This window comes from Barbus barbus (genome assembly GCF_936440315.1).
Source record: "Barbus barbus genome assembly, chromosome: 2".
NCBI classification, from domain to species: domain Eukaryota; kingdom Metazoa; phylum Chordata; class Actinopteri; order Cypriniformes; family Cyprinidae; genus Barbus; species Barbus barbus.
This window is the reverse complement of record NC_136730.1, coordinates 5193666-5211972: the sequence shown is the minus strand read 5'-3', so window position 1 is coordinate 5211972 and position 18307 is coordinate 5193666. Positions and strand designations below refer to the sequence as shown.

The window sequence follows — 18307 nt, the reverse complement described above, 5'->3', positions numbered from 1 at the left end:
GAGTCTACGCAGTAGAGATTTGTTTGGAGCCAGAGTCTGCACAGTAGAGATTAGTTTGGAGCCAGAGTCTGCGCAGTAGAGATTCGTTTGGAGCCAGAGTCTGCGCAGTAGAGATTTGTTTGGAGCCAGAGTCTGCGCAGTAGAGATTAGTTTGGAGCCAGAGTCTGCGCAGTAGAGATTAGTTTGGAGCCAGAGTCTGCGCAGCAGAGATTAGTTTGGAGCCAGAGTCTGCGCTGTAGAGATTCGTTTGGAGCCAGAGTCTGCGCAGTAGAGATTCGTTTGGAGCCAGAGTCTGCACAGTAGAGTCGTGAGGTGGAGCCGCAGTATCAAACTCCCGCCAAAACTCCCGCAGACCCAATCAGCCATAACGACACGCCCCGTTTTTATAGCATCAAATTACTAGCTAAAATCAAACTTATCACAAAAACGAACAATTGAGCATATATCAGCGTGATAACAACTACCTTAAATGACCAAAACCATATTTTGGAAAATTGTATTGGAAGTGTAATTAATCTTTTTGTTATGACTCTAGTCCCATTCGTTTACATGGAGAGGGCAGGGTTTATGACCTGTACTGCAGCCTGCCACCAGTGGGCGATCAAAGAGCCCGCAGCTTCACTTTTACGGATGAGTCAGACACGCCCAGGATCCTCTATACCCAACCATCGTCCTAAAAAACTGTGAAGACGGGAACCATTTAACAAGTGGCTCAGTTACCATTCAGATGGATGGAGAGGACATGGTCAAAAATGATGGGGGCACTGATATTGATTCCCTCGCTCTCAGCCTCCTGTACTCACTCTACCAAATATACAATGTTGCGTATCCAAAATATTTGAGAATGACCTTGACGTTTTTGGAGGTTTTATAATTCCCTGTAGATTCCCTGTAATCCAAACACGGTGTCTCTCACACTGAGAGGCACACACACACACTTCTCTGTATGTATAGATAACTCAAACACACTTACACAGACACACAAACACATTCACGGGTGTAAATATACACGAATCACAGTTGAACGATTCACAGGCATTTTCCAAATGGAAGTGATCATCCCTGTCCCCTTGTAGTGGGGACTTTGGAGTGAGAAGGGCACACGTGTATCATTATGTAATCGTTTGGCATGCACTTGGTAAAGGGAGCAATGTAATTTCCTCATCTTCAGCTGGGATGTTCCTGTGACAATGCAGCATGGTCTCTGTCATTTGTTAATTTAAATATGCTAATATATAAAAACTAATATGTATGAAACCTTTTTAAAGATCAAATAGGCAAATAGCATTTTTTATGCCTATACAGATCGTGCTGCATTGTCACAGGAACATCCCAGTTGAAGACGAGGAAATTACATCGCTCCCCACTACAAGGGGACAGGGATGATCACTTACATTTGGGAAATGCCCGTGAATCGTTCAACCGCGCGTTGCGTATCGTTACACCCCTACACACAACACATACACACAGAAACACACACAGCACATACACCCTCCCTACTCTCCAAGAACTGTACTTATCCAGAGTGAGCAAAATGTGTGGTAAAATCACTCTGGACCCCTCACATCCAGCACAAACCTCTTTGAACTGTTACCATCTGGTCGACGCTACAGAGCTCTGAACACCAGAACGGCCAGGCACAGGAACAGTTTCTTCCCTCAGGCAATCTATCTCATGAACATTTGAACTCTTAACAATAAACATGAAACACACAACACTATCATACTGTTTATTTTTATTTTATCTTGTCAGTGTGTGCACTTGCTTGGACATTTTTAGTTGATAAACAGGGAAGTGGGTTCAAGCGCCAGCAGAAGGCAGTGTAATGAAATAGTCTTTAAGAGAAGCAGTCTATCAGTGGAAGTTTAAAATCAGCTCGTAAGTGTATTTACTTGTCTCAGTGTTTAGAGCATTTTCCGTTGCTAGGAAACGCTTATTTTTCAGTGTGTGAACTTGCTTGGCCAGTTTTAGTTGATAAACAGGAAAGTGGGTCCAGCTGAATTGAAATGGTGATTTGTTGGATTGGTATAAAAAAGGTTATTATACCGCAGCAGCGGTCGCGGCAGTCGTCGTGTGAAGCCCTCCTAGTGTGAAGACCATCAACTCTACCGTGCGACTCCACCGGTCAGGGACACCGACAAGGGATAGAAGTATCGCTTTTTTATTTTAGTTTTTTAATTTATATGTTTATTATTGAAATGTTGTTATATGCATGTGTCAATTTGATTTAATTTCTTTATTTTCCTAAATATGTGGGTATATAGTATTTATAGAGTTGTAACTTTTAGTTTTAGTTACTTTTTCTTATTTGTAAGTCGCTTTGGACAAAAGCATCTGCTAAATGACAAAAGTAAAGTAAAGTAAAGTATTTTTTATTTAACACAAATACTTCATACTTTCAAATTTGTACATACCTGTACATACTGAATTGTCTATTTTGTATATTGTGTTTGTGCTATTTTGCATATTGGCCATTTTGTATATATGTACATTATTTTTTCTTTATCTGTGTCCTGTCTTGTGCAAACATACCTGGCAATAAAGCTAATTCTGATTCTGATTCTAAATTTAGCGGGAATGGTCGGGTCAGGAAAAAAAATTATTCTAAGCAGACGACGGGTGAACAAAGAGTGAATGTATAGCAGGATCAGAAGAAAAAAGTCCCACACAGACCTCTACTTGCATGATTCACGGGTTCGCAGAGATCGCCCCACAACGGCAAACCATTGAAATTTAGAAATTTTACAAAACAGTTATGACGTAATGAAGCCTCGTTTACTGAAATCACGTGACTTTGGCAGTTTCATACGCGCTCCGAATAACTGATTCAAAACAAATTATTTGCAAAAGTTTCGGAGATTCACGAAGCGATGCTTCGACCATCACAAACCGTCACTCCTTACGTCTAATCCGAGTCCAGTTCTGTCTTGCAATGCACATTGTGGAAATAAACGGGGTTTAAATAACTACTTATTTAAATTAAATGTTTAATAGCATTATAATTAAAGTATTTCTGACACCCTAGAATTCCGTCTACCTATCATGTTATTTCAACATGCTTTAGTACTTAATATTCTGGTAATAAACTACAGTTCAGACATGTCACGGTCGTTTCCATGTGCATAGCAATTGATTAAAGGAAATCATCTTTCATAGAAATATTGAGGTGGTTCTTAAAAGAGCCTTTGGGGTTTGTATGTCTGAAACAGCTGGATTTAAGCGCGCTCTCCGCAAATACGGTGGGCTATCTGGATGTCTTCGGGCATGATGGTGACCCTCTTGGCGTGAATGGCACACAAGTCCTCAAACAGACCGACAAAATAAGCCTCGCTAGCCTCCTTCAGGGCCATGACAGCGGAGCTCTGGAAACGCAAATCCATCTTGAAGTCTTGAGCGATTTCTCTCACCAGACGCTGGAAGGGCAGTTTGCGAATAAGTAGTTAAATGGACTTCTGATAACGGCGAATCTCTCTCAAAGCCCCCGTACCGGGCCTTTAACGAACCGGGCCTGTAACGATGGGGTTTCTTAACGTCACCGGTGGTGGGTGCGCTCTTATGAGCGGCTTTAGTAGCCAGCTGCTTTCTCGAGGCTTTGCCTCCGGTGGATTTACGAGCGGTTTGCTTGATTCTGGCCATTGCGTAGAACAAAAATTGTTGCTGTTAGAAACAACATTAGAAAAAAGTCCAAACCAGGGTTGCCAGGTTTTCACAACAAAACCCACCCAATTGCTACTCAAAATTAGCCCAGTCGCGTTTTGAGGGAGTCTCCCTTTAAAAAAAATCACATTCTGGGGTATAAAATACACAAATTTTGGCGGAATTCCCCTAATAAATGTGAATTTCAGGGGCTAAATATGACGTTATTGTGGTCGCTTCAACCAACGGACATCAAAAATAACCCGCGGCAACAGTGTTAAAGTAGCACAAATTTTGGCGGAATTCCCCTAATAAATGTGAATTTCAGGGGCTAAATATGACGTTATTGTGGTCGCTTCAACCAACGGACATCAAAAATAACCCGCAGCAACAGTGTTAAAGTAGCAACATTGGTCCAAACTAAAAACAGACCTATTTAAGCACAGGGCTGTCATGCGTTCATTGGACGGTGTAGCTTCAAACTGGGATGTTTCTCAAATTCTTTTCTTTTATGTTCCCTAGTTTATGTTAGGCCGTTGTAGCCTAAATGTTTATGTGTAATAATCAAATAATATATTTCTTACGCTTCTCTTTGTAATGTCAGCTTAATAAAGTCCACGAGAGAGAACAAAGACAATAGTTGTGGAACTCCAAGACTCAAGGCTATTTTATTCACTTAAACATGGGATTAAGTGATTATTTTCTCTTTAATACAGATGTGTCACTTGTGTGTGAGAGTATATTCACTTTAAGTCATTTATACATGTGTTGATGTTTATATTTTGTCTCTGATATTGTGACCATACCAAAAGTGATGTGAAATATCTTAAAGGGGTGGTTGACTTTTAGGCTTGATTGTGTTCATGGGGTGCAGTCTAACATGTCTTAATGCTTTGTTTAAAAAAAACCCCAATAAAACAAAAAACAAAACATTATTTTTCACATAATTTACCTTTATTCTACACTGCTCTGTCCCTTCTCTTATGAACACTCTGATGATTTCCTGTTTTTATGAAGCCCCTCCCTCAGAAACACACAATGGGCTGTGATTGGTTAGCTGGCTCAGTGTGTTGTGATCAAGCTCCCTCTCTTGAAACCAACAGAGAAGTGACTAAAACTGCAATTCATCGACTGGCAGCTAGAGGCTGGCTCCAAAAGGGAGTCAGTCCCTTAGACTATAGCCCTGCATTTCGGCCCGGGCCTGACGGGCCCCAACTTTTTTACTCCTCTAGGGCCGGGCTTCGTGCCAATTTTCACGTCATAGTTCAGACTCAGGAACTAGTCAGGATCATAAAGTTGCTGATCCTGACTCACCGTCTTGTCATTAGAAATGCATCTTTATTGATTATGATTGAGATTTAAGATATAATAAAAAGTTTTTTTTTTTAAGATTTTTTTATTTCGTTAAGTAATAATTATAAAGCTTTCTATAGATATATTTATCATGTCTGTGCGGCATGTATTCGCTCAGCTTCGGTTCATTTTTGTGAAGCGCTCCTGTTCAAGACGGCAGAAAGCGCATCATGTTTGTTTTCTTTGTTTTATAAAAGAACTACCTTTTGTTGGTATTGGGAGTGCACACAAATACAAGGAGACCCTTTACAGTTCCGGATGATATATTACTCTTACCTTTATCAAAAAAAAAAAAAAAAAAAATGATGGCGTAGGCTATTTTAATTTGTTTCCACTGAAAAAAATGCAAGTGTTTGCTCTGGTGCCTCCATGTCCTGCAGAGCGTGCTTTAGCTTCCACTCGCCGCACAAATTTTGATATAGGCTAGCTAGCGCACATTAGTATTATAGCACAGGTTTAACGTTTAAACATTGTTATATGCTTGAAATGTTTTAGTATATCTATAGATTTTATTTTAGGCAAGTCGTGATGATATGAAAAGGCTAAATTTATCTAACATAGGCTATGATCAGCTCATGCCGCTTGGTCGTTACTTTAAAAAAACAAAAACTTATAGGCTATTTAACGAACGAAAATGCTCCAAGCGGTTTTTTAAATGAACTTAATAAAAAAACTAAACAAAATATAATAAATTTTCATTACACACAAAACTGAACTATTTTAATAACTGAAACAGTTGTATAAACTGTTTTAGGAGAAGGGGGGTAAAAAAGACGGGCTCGGGTCGGACTCGGGCTGCTAATTCTGATAAACTGTCGGACGTGGGCCGGGCTAGGGCCTAAATTTGAGGCCCGTGCAAGGCTCTACCATAGACTCCCCATGTTAAAATGCCCAACTTTACAGCATAATAAAATCAATCAATAAATAAAAAAAAAAAAAAGAAAAGAAAATTTGCAGCCTGGTACAAAAAGTGGTTTTGGGCTATACAGCTAATTTTGCCCTTCGTGACAACTGTGAGGGGGGGTGATTTTTTTTGTTATAACTCATCCTATTAAGCACGGCTCTTAAAGGCATTATTTTTAGAATGGTATGTTTTTGTTTATTTATTTGTTGTTGTCTCATACTTTAAGATACACTGTTATTTGTAAATGCTACTGCTTATGTTAGCTTTTAATATATGGTTTTGTCCTGATTAAAGCTTTAATACAGCAGAATACATTATTGCGTAGTAGCATTTTTGTAAAGTAATATTTAATTTGTAACAGTAAGAAGTGTTTACCAGCAAGTATTGCTCGTTACCGTGGCAACTGTGTGCACGTCCGTGTTTAACGTTTCTCGTAGCTATGTGAAAAATATCTGTCTGTCTATACAAATAAAGTGTATAACTGGAACACAGTTCATTGATGGATCTGATGAGCTGGTGGTCTGAATGAGAGAGAGAGAGAGAGAGAGAGAGATGCAGGATTGATTTTAAAACTTGTGAATCCATTAGAATCGTTAGCAGACAGAATCGCGATTCATATATGAATAGATTTTTTTTCTTGCACCCCTAGTTTTGACGGCATGACAGCAACTCTTCCTCTTCTCTAAAGCAGAGCAACATGGCCCCGCCCCCTTTGTTCCCGGGGGAGGGTTTTTTGTAAATGTCTGGGTTTGTGATGTCACCAAACATGGAAGAAGCTCGTTGTAGTCCCTACCAGCAACATTATGTAACAGGTACAGAAAGTATTGTGTTCATGTGTATTTAGAATTACACAAAATGTTCAAATGTGTACCTGATATGCCTGTCTGTGTGTGTGCACCTGCCCCTTTAAATTTCTGACTGCAATGTTGAAACTAATTTCCTGTCTTTGCACCTCCTCTTCCCTTTCTGCATTGTCTCTGCATGGGAGAGGTGGGTTCCTAATGAGCTCTGATCAATCTAATTACATCTTTTTCTTTTGAATTACTTTTGTACTTAAATTTGTCATTTGGATCATATCTGTGACATTATTTTACCTGTATATTTGATTATTTTCATATTTCCATCAAGTTTGATCAGTTTTCTGTCCGATGTGAACTTGAAGCACGTGCTGATTACACTGCAATTTACATTCATGTTACAGAAAGGGGAAAAGGGCGAATTCACACCGTATACATAATTGTGTCTTATCAGGTATGCTGTTTTGTTACTAATGTTGTTAAAATAATTCCATTGTCTGAATGTCTCTTCCTCTGGCCCTTTCTGCATTGTCTCTGCATGGGAGAGAAAGGGGAAAAGGGCGAATTCACACCGTATACATAATTGTGTCTTATCAGATTAAAAGAAGAATCGAACTGTCAGCTGATATCCGTGTGGTCATTCCATCCAAAACAAAAACACAACGCAGATTACACCGGTTACACGTGGTGCCGTGACCATTTCGGATCTTCAGATCAGCGCTTCGCAGATCACCGTGGTTGCGTGACGACTCGCCGGCTTCGCCGATCTCCTCTCCCGGGTTTCCTGGCCGCCATCGCTCGCAGCGGCTTCGTGCTCACGGATGGGAAGGGCGTGTGTGTGAGACAAACAGCGCGTGACATCGCGGGTCAGTCTGTTTCAATTTAAAGGAACGGTAAAGAGTTTCTTTGACTTTCTGGTCAATTACTTTTCTCTCCGGGAAACCTTCTTCATTGATGCGTGTTAATCGAGAGAGACTGTGTAACAAGGACCGCGGGACGCTTCAGTGCATTCGAGCATCGTATCCTTTATCTGAACAGTATATTATGATTGACTGTTGATGCATTTTAAATTTGAAATGGTGACTAATTAACTTGGAAAATACTCAAGAAGTGAGACAAGAACATTTTCTTTGAACTATTCATCCTGATAATTGTCTTAGTTGGGTCTGATTTCAAATTTCCTGGGACTTATATTAAATATATATGAACATTTGTGAATCAGTTAAGGTGTTGCTGTTTAAGGTATATTAATTTGTAGTAATTGTTCATATTTTCTGTGCTTACTTTGCTTTTGAGACATGTTTGAAGATATTGGTGATGACGATTTCAGCCCTACAAAACAATCTAATGTAACTTTTCCAATGAGCAGGGGCGGTGGGCCTGAAATTTATCACAACAGAAGGATGTCTGAAGTTAAATCTCATTGTTATGGGAGAGGGAGAGCATTAGCTAATGTGGGTCTTGACTATATGCACACAGTTGATTCAGCGATCGGTGCTTCTGTAGGTCCAACGGCTAGCTCCACCCCAGTCACACGCCCAGATACCGAACGTGTCATTTCTTCCGAGACATTAGGGAGCATAATTTCAGATTTGGCTCAGAAAATAGGGCAGAGTATTTCAGCCAGCCTTAATGTTGCGCACCAGCCCAGCCCAGTACAGCCTAATCCTCCTTGCCAGTCTCAGCACTCCAGTGAGTGTATTGATGCTTCTAGTCTGAAGGTGATAGTTCAGCAAGAATCAACACCTCCGCCATTCTTCAGGGGCGATAAGAGTGATTCTTTTACTGTCCATGAATGGGAGGATATGATGTGCGGTTATTTAACCAGAATGAAATGCAAACCGCAAACTGATGTTTCTGATCTCATCATGAGCAGACTGGCTGGAAAAGCGAGAGATGTTGTCAAGGTGTCTCTACGAAGCCGCCCTGAACTGAATGCCAGTGAACTTCCAAGTGCAGTGTTTGACATACTGAAACGCAACTTCAGCGAGTTGGCTTACTCTAATATGCCTATGGCTGACTTCTATAATACCGTCCCAAGATCAGATGAAAGTCCCATGGATTACTGGATACGTCTTAACAAGGCCATAGATGTTGCTGATGAGTGCTTGCGCAGACGTAATAAGAGTGTCGAGGATCCCGCTGCAGAAGCTGTCATGATGTTCATTTCACATTGTCCAGACCCAAGTCTTGCTATGTCTTTTCAGTTTAAACCAGCTGAGAAGTGGAGCGCCGCTGAGGTCCAGGAGCGGTTGGATAGCCATCAGAGGGATCTAAAGAGAATTTCATCGAGGACACAGAACATGATGTCTTTGTCTGCTTGCAACCAGTGCACTGTTACGGCATGCCCCAATTCTGTGTCCAGTTCTCCTCAGCAGCCTGCTTCTATGCCAGCCCAGTCTCTGCCTCCTGTAAGTCATCTTAATCCTAATGCTGTTCCATTCTCTCCAGACACCAGTCTTCAACACATGGTTGGCATGATGGATAGAGTCCTGTCATTGTGCACTGCCTCTTTGTCTTCACCCAGTCAGGTTCATGCAGACAAAACTTCAAACTTCAAGACCAACTTAGGCTCTGCATGTAGGGTCTGTAGATCCAAGGACCACACTACGTACTCCCATTGTAGACGTCACAGGCTGTGTCGTCACTGTCTCAGTCCTGGCCACTTTAAGAGTGACTGTCCCAAAGCAGCATGCCCTGCGACTCCCTCAGATACTGCTCAGTTAAACTGAATAGCCCATGTGATGAGAGGGGTAGCATGGGCAATTTCAATGAAACTTCCCTCACAGAAGCAGCAGATATACAAAATGTTTTAGTGAACAGCTGCAAGTCATTGCCTGAAGACAAAACTGTTTTATATGTGGGGTCTCAGAGAATTGATGGGGCAAGTGAGTTGTTTTATGTTCCTGTGACAGTTAGTGGCCGTTACACTTTAAAGGGGTTACTGGATTCTGGTAGTATGTCTTGCACGCTTAGTGAAGAGTGTGAGTCCAAGCTGCAAGCTGATGGTATTCTTCCACATCCTCAAGCAATTCCAAGTAATGTAATCCTGGTTGGCTGTGGTGGCCTTACAATTCAGCCAAAGTGTACATACGACTTGGAGATTGAAGTCTATGGATTTAAGTTTGTCGTTCCGACTCTTGTAGTGCCTGGACAAAGAGACGAGTTCATAATTGGAAGCAATGTGATCAAGTGCATTCTACAGAAGATGAAATCTCATGACAAGTACTGGGAACTTGTTTCCTGTAGTAACCGTAATCCTGAGTGTGAACAATTCCTCGAGCTTCTGAGCTGCATCTCCCGATGGCCTGGCCCTCAGCAGCCTGATAAACTTGGTACTGTGAAACTCTGTCAGGCGGTCACTCTGCTTCCCAGACATGAGTATCTTGTTTGGGGGAAATTGCCCACAAACGTCCCTGTTTCCCCCGGAAGCACTGTGATTGTTGAGCCAACCACTGCACGTTCAGCACCTAAAAACATTCTTGTTGGACGAGTAGTAACACCTATGTGGGGTGATCGATGGGTGCCAATGAAGATATTGAACCCTAATCCAACATCAGTGACACTTCGCCGCAACTCTAAACTGGCTGACGTTTCTCCCTGTCTAGCTGTCGAAGACCTCGCTGTCACGCAGGGATTGAGTAGAACCCATCGTGACCTAGCTAATTCAGATCCCCTTCAAACTGCCTCGCCCGCTGATCCCGTGCAGTTGCTGAAAGACTATGGTCTGAAGGACGTCGACATTGATGGATGTGAAGTTCCCGAGATGTGGAAGAGAAAACTTGCAGCTCTCATTGTGTCTTACCACGATGTTTTCTCCAAGGATAAACTGGATTGTGGAGAGGCAAAGGATTTTGTGCACAGAATACATCTTTATGACGAGCGCCCATTCCGTCTTCCCTATCGCCGCATCCCTCCTGCCCACTACCAAAATCTGAGAGAAGTGTTGTCAGAGATGGAGGAAAAAGGCATAATCAGCAAGTCTGTCAGTGAGTACGCATCGCCTTTAGTGATGGTCTGGAAAAAAGATGGTAATCTGAGGGTTTGTACTGATTTCCGCTGGCTCAATGCTAAAACAGTCAAAGATGCCCACCCTTTACCACATCAAGCAGACTGTCTTGCAGCCTTAGGAGGTAATGCCTTTTTCAGCACCATGGACTTAACTTCAGGATTTTACAACATCCCACTCCATGAGTCTGACCGACGATACACTGCTTTCACAACACCAATGGGGTTATACGAGTATAATCGTCTCCCTCAGGGCCTTTGCAATAGCCCTGCGTCTTTTATGCGCATGATGCTCAGTATTTTTGGTGACCTTAACTTTTCCAGTCTTCTCTGTTACCTTGATGACTTGTTGGTCTTCGCTCCATCTGAACAGGAGGCATTGAGGCGCTTGGAGATAGTGTTTACTCGATTGAGATCCAGCAACCTGAAGCTTGCTCCTAAAAAGTGTCACTTTCTGAGGAAATCTGTAAAGTTTCTGGGCCATGTGATAGATGGTACTGGTGTTTCAGTTGATGAGGAGAAAGTGAAAGTCATCTCTGCTTTTCGAAAGGAGGATCTAATGAAGGAAGATGGAACCACGCCTTCGAAGAAAAAACTCAGATCATTTCTCGGTATGGTCCTGTACTATCAAGCCTTTATTCCGATTTGTTCTCGTATCGCCAGACCCTTATTCAATCTGACGGCTGGCCTGAAACGTTCAGTGAAAGGTGCTGGTAGTCGTAAGAGAGCAGGCACTTTTAGGGAGTTGACATCTCAGGACTGGACCCCGGACTGTGACTTGGCCTTTGAAGAACTCAAAAGGGCCCTTGTCGATAGTGTGGTGCTGGCTCATCCAGATTTTGAACGTCCATTCCTGCTCTGTACTGACGCTTCATTAGACGGCTTAGGCGCCGTACTCTCTCAGATACCTGCTGGTGAAGACAAGGCGAGACCAATAGCGTTTGCTAGCAAGGCATTGAACCGCAGTCAAAGAAAATATCCTGCACACAGATTAGAATTCTTGGCTCTTAAGTGGGCTGTGTGTGACAAGTTCAGTCACTGGCTTAAAGGCCACGAGTTCACCGTGTGGACGGATAATAATCCGCTTACATACATTATGACCAAGCCGAAATTGGATGCATGTGAGCAGCGCTGGGTCTCGAAACTTGCTCCATACTCTTTTAAGATCAAATATGTTCCTGGGAAACTCAACGTGGTGGCAGACGCGCTCAGTAGGGATCCATTTGTCTGGCCAGTAAGTCAGCGGCTTCTGTCAGAGCCCTATTCTGAACTGTTGAGACAAGTACACAGTGTTGAGGATGGAAGTGTGCAAGAAGTGTTCCGACTTACCTGCCAACCACAAACATTAAGATCAGGTCCACTTGATGCTGGGCTGCATACATCATTGTCTGCCGATGACGTGTCCTCAGTTCTGTCCTCCTGTGATTAATGGGAAGCAGGAACTGAATGTAGAGCAGCATCATTCACAGAACATCTTAACTCTTTGATCAGCGGTGACGAAGTGTTTCATTCCCTTTCCCTGTCCGACTTACGAGAACATCAGCACAAAGACCCAGTCATTGCCAGAGTGTGTTATTATGTTGATAGAAGGCGAAGACCATCAAGACGTGAACGTACCAATGAAAACCTGTATGTGTTGCGGTTTCTGAAGCAGTGGGACAAACTTTCAGTGCTCAATGGAATCCTGTACAGAGCTATTAAAGACCCGCTCACCAAGCACAAGAGATTTCAGTTCATTTTGCCCGAATCCTTGAGATGTCTAGCACTTTCTGGCGTTCATGACCTGGCCGGTCATCAAGGGCAGCCACGCACTTTGTCTTTGGCCCGTCAGAGGTTTTTCTGGCTTGATATGGAGCGTGATGTGAGTGATTATGTGAAGAAGTGTCCCAGGTGTGTCTTCAGCAAAACTCCAGAGCCTGCAGCAAGAGCCGCCTTGGAGAGTATTAAAACCACATCCCCTCTGGAGCTTGTTTGCATCGACTATTGGTCTGCTGAGGATCGGCACAACAAATCTGTGGATGTTTTAGTAATCACAGATCACTTCACAAAGCTGGCACATGCATTTCCGTGTCAAGACCAAACAGCAAAAACGGTAGCCAAGAAACTGTGGGATGGCTTCTTCTGTGTCTATGGATTTCCCCAACGCATCCATTCTGACCAGGGGGCTTCATTTGAGAGTGATCTGATCGCTGAGCTTCTCGAACTGGCTGGCGTTGACATGTCTAGAACCACTCCCTACCACCCAATGGGGAACGGTGGTACCGAAAGATTCAACAGGACATTAGGTAACATGCTGAGGTCCCTTCCACATAGACCTAAGCAGAAGTGGCCGCAGTTGGTACAGACCATGACGTTTGTGTACAACTGTACAGCACACGAAACAACAGGCTTTGCTCCATTTTACTTAATGTTTGGCAGAGTACCAAGGTTGCCAGTTGACCTTATGTTCCAGAGTGTTCTGCGGGACGTGTCAGTTTGTGACTACGACCAGTATGTTAAATCGCTCATCAGTGACCTCCAGTCTGCTATGTCAGTGGCGCAGGAGAATTCTGTTCAAGAACAAAAACACCAGTCCAACCAGTACAACAAAAGAGTTAAAGGCCTTCCTCTAGCCATTGGTGACCAGGTGCTTGTGGCTAACAAGGGTTGTAGAGGGAAGCGGAAACTTGCTGACAGATGGGAGCCTGTTGTATACACTGTCGTTGCCTCAAAGCCTTCCATACATGTGTATAGGATCTGTGACAGAGCTGGTAATGAGCGAACAGTACATCGCAATTTTCTTTTGCAAGTGAACTTTCTCCCTTTGCCTGATGCAGACTCTGATAGTTCTGGACAAGAGGATGCTGGAACACTTACCTGGAGCGCCCCTTTGCAGTCTGATCCAACACGCTCTGGTGGTCTAACTGCCCAGGCCCACAGAGATGCTTGCTCCAACACTGCAGAGATTGAGCCAGCAGATGATGAGCGGAATGGGGCTGAGGAACTCCTGCAGGCAGACTCTATGTCTAACATCTCCAATGTAGCTACATGTGATGATGACCGCACTGCTTCATGGGTGCATTCTCAGTTGCCCTGCCAACAGGAGCCAAATCCTCCTCTTACTGTGCCAGCGGCTGATGACAATACTGTGGCTGGTGCTGGTGCTGATCCTTCTCCCCAAAATCCTGTCTATGGCAGTATACCTGTAATGCAAGGTCCTGTAGCTGATTTAAATACAGCCAATCGTTACTCTACCAGGTTTGGGAGAGTTATCAAACCAGTATGTAGACTTATTGAATCTATGGTTCAACTTGAAACCCTGTTTGGTTTGGATTCTAGGTCAACTGTAATTCATGTTTAACTTTAAACTGTGACTCGAAGTACATGCAGTTTTCGGAACTTGCTTTTTAGTTTTTTTTTTCTTTTTCAAAGTGAAACTTGCCTTAATTGAGTATGTGGTCTAAGTGTACGAGGTGTAATGGGCACCTTGATAAAGTCTATAGAATGTGATGAAATTTGGCCAATTTCAAAACATTTTTATCCTTTCATTGGGTGGCTTTTGATGCTGACTGTCTTCACTGATTGTTTAGAGTGTGGACCATGTAATTCTTATGACCAGTGTACAGAGGTTTTCCTGTGTTCTCACAATTTTGTGTTATTCTAGGGGGGTGAATGTAACAGGTACAGAAAGTATTGTGTTCATGTGTATTTAGAATTACACAAAATGTTCAAATGTGTACCTGATATGCCTGTCTGTGTGTGTGCACCTGCCCCTTTAAATTTCTGACTGCAATGTTGAAACTAATTTCCTGTCTTTGCACCTCCTCTTCCCTTTCTGCATTGTCTCTGCATGGGAGAGGTGGGTTCCTAATGAGCTCTGATCAATCTAATTACATCTTTTTCTTTTGAATTACTTTTGTACTTAAATTTGTCATTTGGATCATATCTGTGACATTATTTTACCTGTATATTTGATTATTTTCATATTTCCATCAAGTTTGATCAGTTTTCTGTCCGATGTGAACTTGAAGCACGTGCTGATTACACTGCAATTTACATTCATGTTACAGAAAGGGGAAAAGGGCGAATTCACACCGTATACATAATTGTGTCTTATCAGGTATGCTGTTTTGTTACTAATGTTGTTAAAATAATTCCATTGTCTGAATGTCTCTTCCTCTGGCCCTTTCTGCATTGTCTCTGCATGGGAGAGAAAGGGGAAAAGGGCGAATTCACACCGTATACATAATTGTGTCTTATCAGATTAAAAGAAGAATCGAACTGTCAGCTGATATCCGTGTGGTCATTCCATCCAAAACAAAAACACAACGCAGATTACACCGGTTACAATTACACAATAACTAAAGTTAAAAAAGTGAAATCACAATCAATCACTCCTTTAAACTTAATCTTTGTTTACTTTCTTCATATATTTTTATGACAACAATCAGACTGGGTTTTGATTCTGGGTTATTGTTGCTGCAAAGTCTTTATATATGAAATATAGTGATGTATGCAATAATACTTTCATGACAGTATTACAGGAATCATGATTGAATAAACTACAAATAGAAGGAAAGTATGCAGATATTGCAAGAATTTAATAACAGATACATTAGATTAATTTTTCATTATCTCAATCATTGTGTAAAAGCAGATTAGTTGTCATTAACAGGGCCGCTGCAATTGTTGACATGAGAATAACTCAAATAAGAGCAGGCCTTACATGAACAGGCCTACTTCACCTCATGATTGTCCTTTATTCACTGGTCTGTCTGTAATGTGTGCGGCTCTGGCTGTGTGAACAACAAAATAATGCAGTGTGACAACAATTACCTGGAGACATTCTCTGTGAAACAGTCTTTTCAGTAGAAAAACAACTTTAACAACTTACATGCACTGAAAGAGCAGCTAAATATCTTAGAATGGATGTCTTTTTCTTCTAGAGTTTTGTCTCCTCCCTCATCTCTTCTTGAATTGTGAAACAGGAAGTGTCTGATTTAGCGCACGCATCTCTGTTAAAACAGTCTATTAATGTGTCAGTATGGGGTCCAGTGCACTGCCTCTCATGCTCTGTGAGTATTTCATTATATTCTACACTATCTTCAGTTTTTTTTTCTGTTATTATTAAATTATTCAACTAAAGATAAAAGAATGATTGTGTGCAGGAGGGTCTAAGAATCCAAGTCTTGCTGCTTATCATATTATTTATTGTTCAGATTCAATGTGATGATATGTTACGTGTGGATCAGATAGAGTTTCAGAGAACATGCATTTATCTGTGCTGCACGTGAAAGATGGAGGTCCTGTGGACATGTGCTTCTGCTGTTTATGATGTGATACTCACTCTTCTTATTTTCAGCAGTTCAGTTCAATCAGATGTATTTGTGTTAATATGAGTTTGGTGTTGTATGGTGCCGTATCTTTAAATAGTCTCTCCATTAGAGATTCAGAGATTTTGAGAAGTTTATCTGTCACTTTTCATTCTTTCTACCCCTCTTATTAAAAAATTAATGATCCATTTAGTGGTCCAAAAACCACACTTAAAAATGACCGAATTTCATGTTCATGCTTTTCTCAGAATTAACGTCTGTTTCTCAATTATTTTTAACCAGTTTGTCTAAGTGTCATTTTTAGTGGATGTGTGTCATTTCTCCTCACGTTCTCAGCAGAAAACCACAGCTGTAGTTCTTTACATTAATATATGAACATGTTCAACTAATGCTTGACAATCTTGGTCTTCATTTTGAACAACATATTTATTGTTTCATAACTTTATTTTTTAAATGTTTTGAGTGAAAACAGTGCTTGTGCTACATTTCTGCCAATTGTTTTGACTTGGTTTAATGGTTTAAGGGTGTTTTCACACCTAGTTTATTTGAGTAACACCTCAAATGATCTCAGTCCTGCTAAAAGGACCTACAAATAAAACTGACTCAGACCACATCATTTTGGGTGTATTTTAGTTTGATTGAGTCCATTTACATTGTGAACAGCAAAAGCATTGATGGCACTTGCTGCTGGTTCTCTTTCTGATTCACTTTAACTGAACTGGGTTTGGTTCATTTAAAATATTCTTTATGTGAAAACACCTAAGTGTTCAAATTTCTTTGGCTATATGTCACAAATATGTTAGATGGCAACACCAAACAGGAAGTGAGGCGGTGTGTTTCTCAAACACTTTGACCTAATGTGGTTTGTAGTCTGTAGTTTGCTTTGTTCCAGTGAAGCATCAGTAGTGTGAATGATCACATTAAAGTTAACGTTTTTGTGTATTTTTATCCAGTTTGTCTCGGTGTCATTTTTAGAGGATGTGTGAAGTCAGTTCTCACGTTCTTTGCAGAAAAACCACAGCTGTAGTTCAGTACATTAACATATGAACATGTTACACTAATGCTCCACAATCAGAATATGTCTTTTGTCTTCATTTTAATCAACATATTGTTTCATAAAATACATCATATACATACTCAGACCACATCACTTTGGGCCCTTTTGTGATTCTATGAAGTCTTTTACATTGTGAACACTAGGTCACTCGCCGCTGGAGCACTTTCTTGTTTTCAAGAAGCTGTCTGGAAGCCATGGAATAAAACAATAATAAAAAAAAAAAAAAAGTACATTTGAGTTTATATTTCAAAATTCTGACTTTATTCTCACAATTCCTCGATTATATCTGACAATTCTGATAAGGAAAAACAGCTCGTCATTCTCTTTTCCCCTCGGCTCAGAATCATGAGTTTATATCCCACACTTCTGGCTTTTTTTCCTCAGATTTGACAAACTCACTATTATTCAGTTAAATCGAGTTATAAAGTCTGAACTAGGAGATATAATCTTACATTTGTGAGAAAAAAAGGTCAGAATTGTAATATAAAGTAAATAAATCAAATTCAAATTCAAATTCTCAAATTCAAATTTTTTTTGTCACATACATATACATACATAGTACGACATGTAGTGAAATGTATTGTACGACTGTCCAACAAAATTAAGAAAAACCTCAAGTTTACAAAAATACAAAGAGAAAAAGTACAGTAAACATATATATATAGAAATTAACTAGCAATAAAATAAAATAACAAATAGATATGAGAATAAAAATAGATATGAAGAATAAACATAGAATATGATTCTATATAGATTCTATAAAAAGTAAAGTGTATGTCAGTGATAAAGTGTCCGTGTGCTGTGCAGTGCAGTAAAGTGTATAAGTGAGTAAAAGGAATACTAAAGACAAATGGTATGTAAGTCCCACTCATTTATCCTTACGTGACCTTCTACAAATTAGTGCAGATTGTAATGAAAATGTGCAAAGTGGAAGTGTGGGGTAATGTGATTAGAGTGGAGAGAGGTTAAGACTCCGAATGGCCTGCGGGAAGAAGCTCCTCCTCATTCTCTCTGTGTTCGCCTTCATGGAGCGGAAGCGCCTCCCTGAACACAGCAGAGAAAAGAGTCCATTGTTGGGATGGCTGAGGTCCTTCACTATCTTCCTGGCCCTGGTCAGGCACCGCTTGCTGTAGATCTCCTGCAGGTCAGGGAGCTCGGTGTGGATGGTACGTTCCGCTGAACGCACCACCCTCTGGAGGGCTCGTCTGTCCTGCATAGTGCAGTTCCCGAACCAGGAAGT

The 18307-nt window shown here is 41.2% G+C and overlaps 1 protein-coding gene across 2 annotated transcripts in view; it reads left to right on the top strand.

The window, feature by feature from the left end:
- The window catches only part of LOC306888641 (Fc receptor-like protein 5), a 510322-nt gene that overhangs the window by 48657 nt on the left and 443358 nt on the right, over positions 1-18307 (top strand). The window contains exon 1 of one of the 2 annotated variants that reach the window (XM_079447080.1): positions 15703-15752. The exons of the other annotated variant lie outside the window; for it this stretch is intronic. Within the exon in view, the coding sequence (XP_079303206.1) occupies positions 15722-15752 (31 nt within the window). The 5' untranslated portion in view covers positions 15703-15721. Of the gene's footprint in view, positions 1-15702; positions 15753-18307 lie in introns of those variants that run through there. 2 annotated transcript variants of the gene reach the window in all.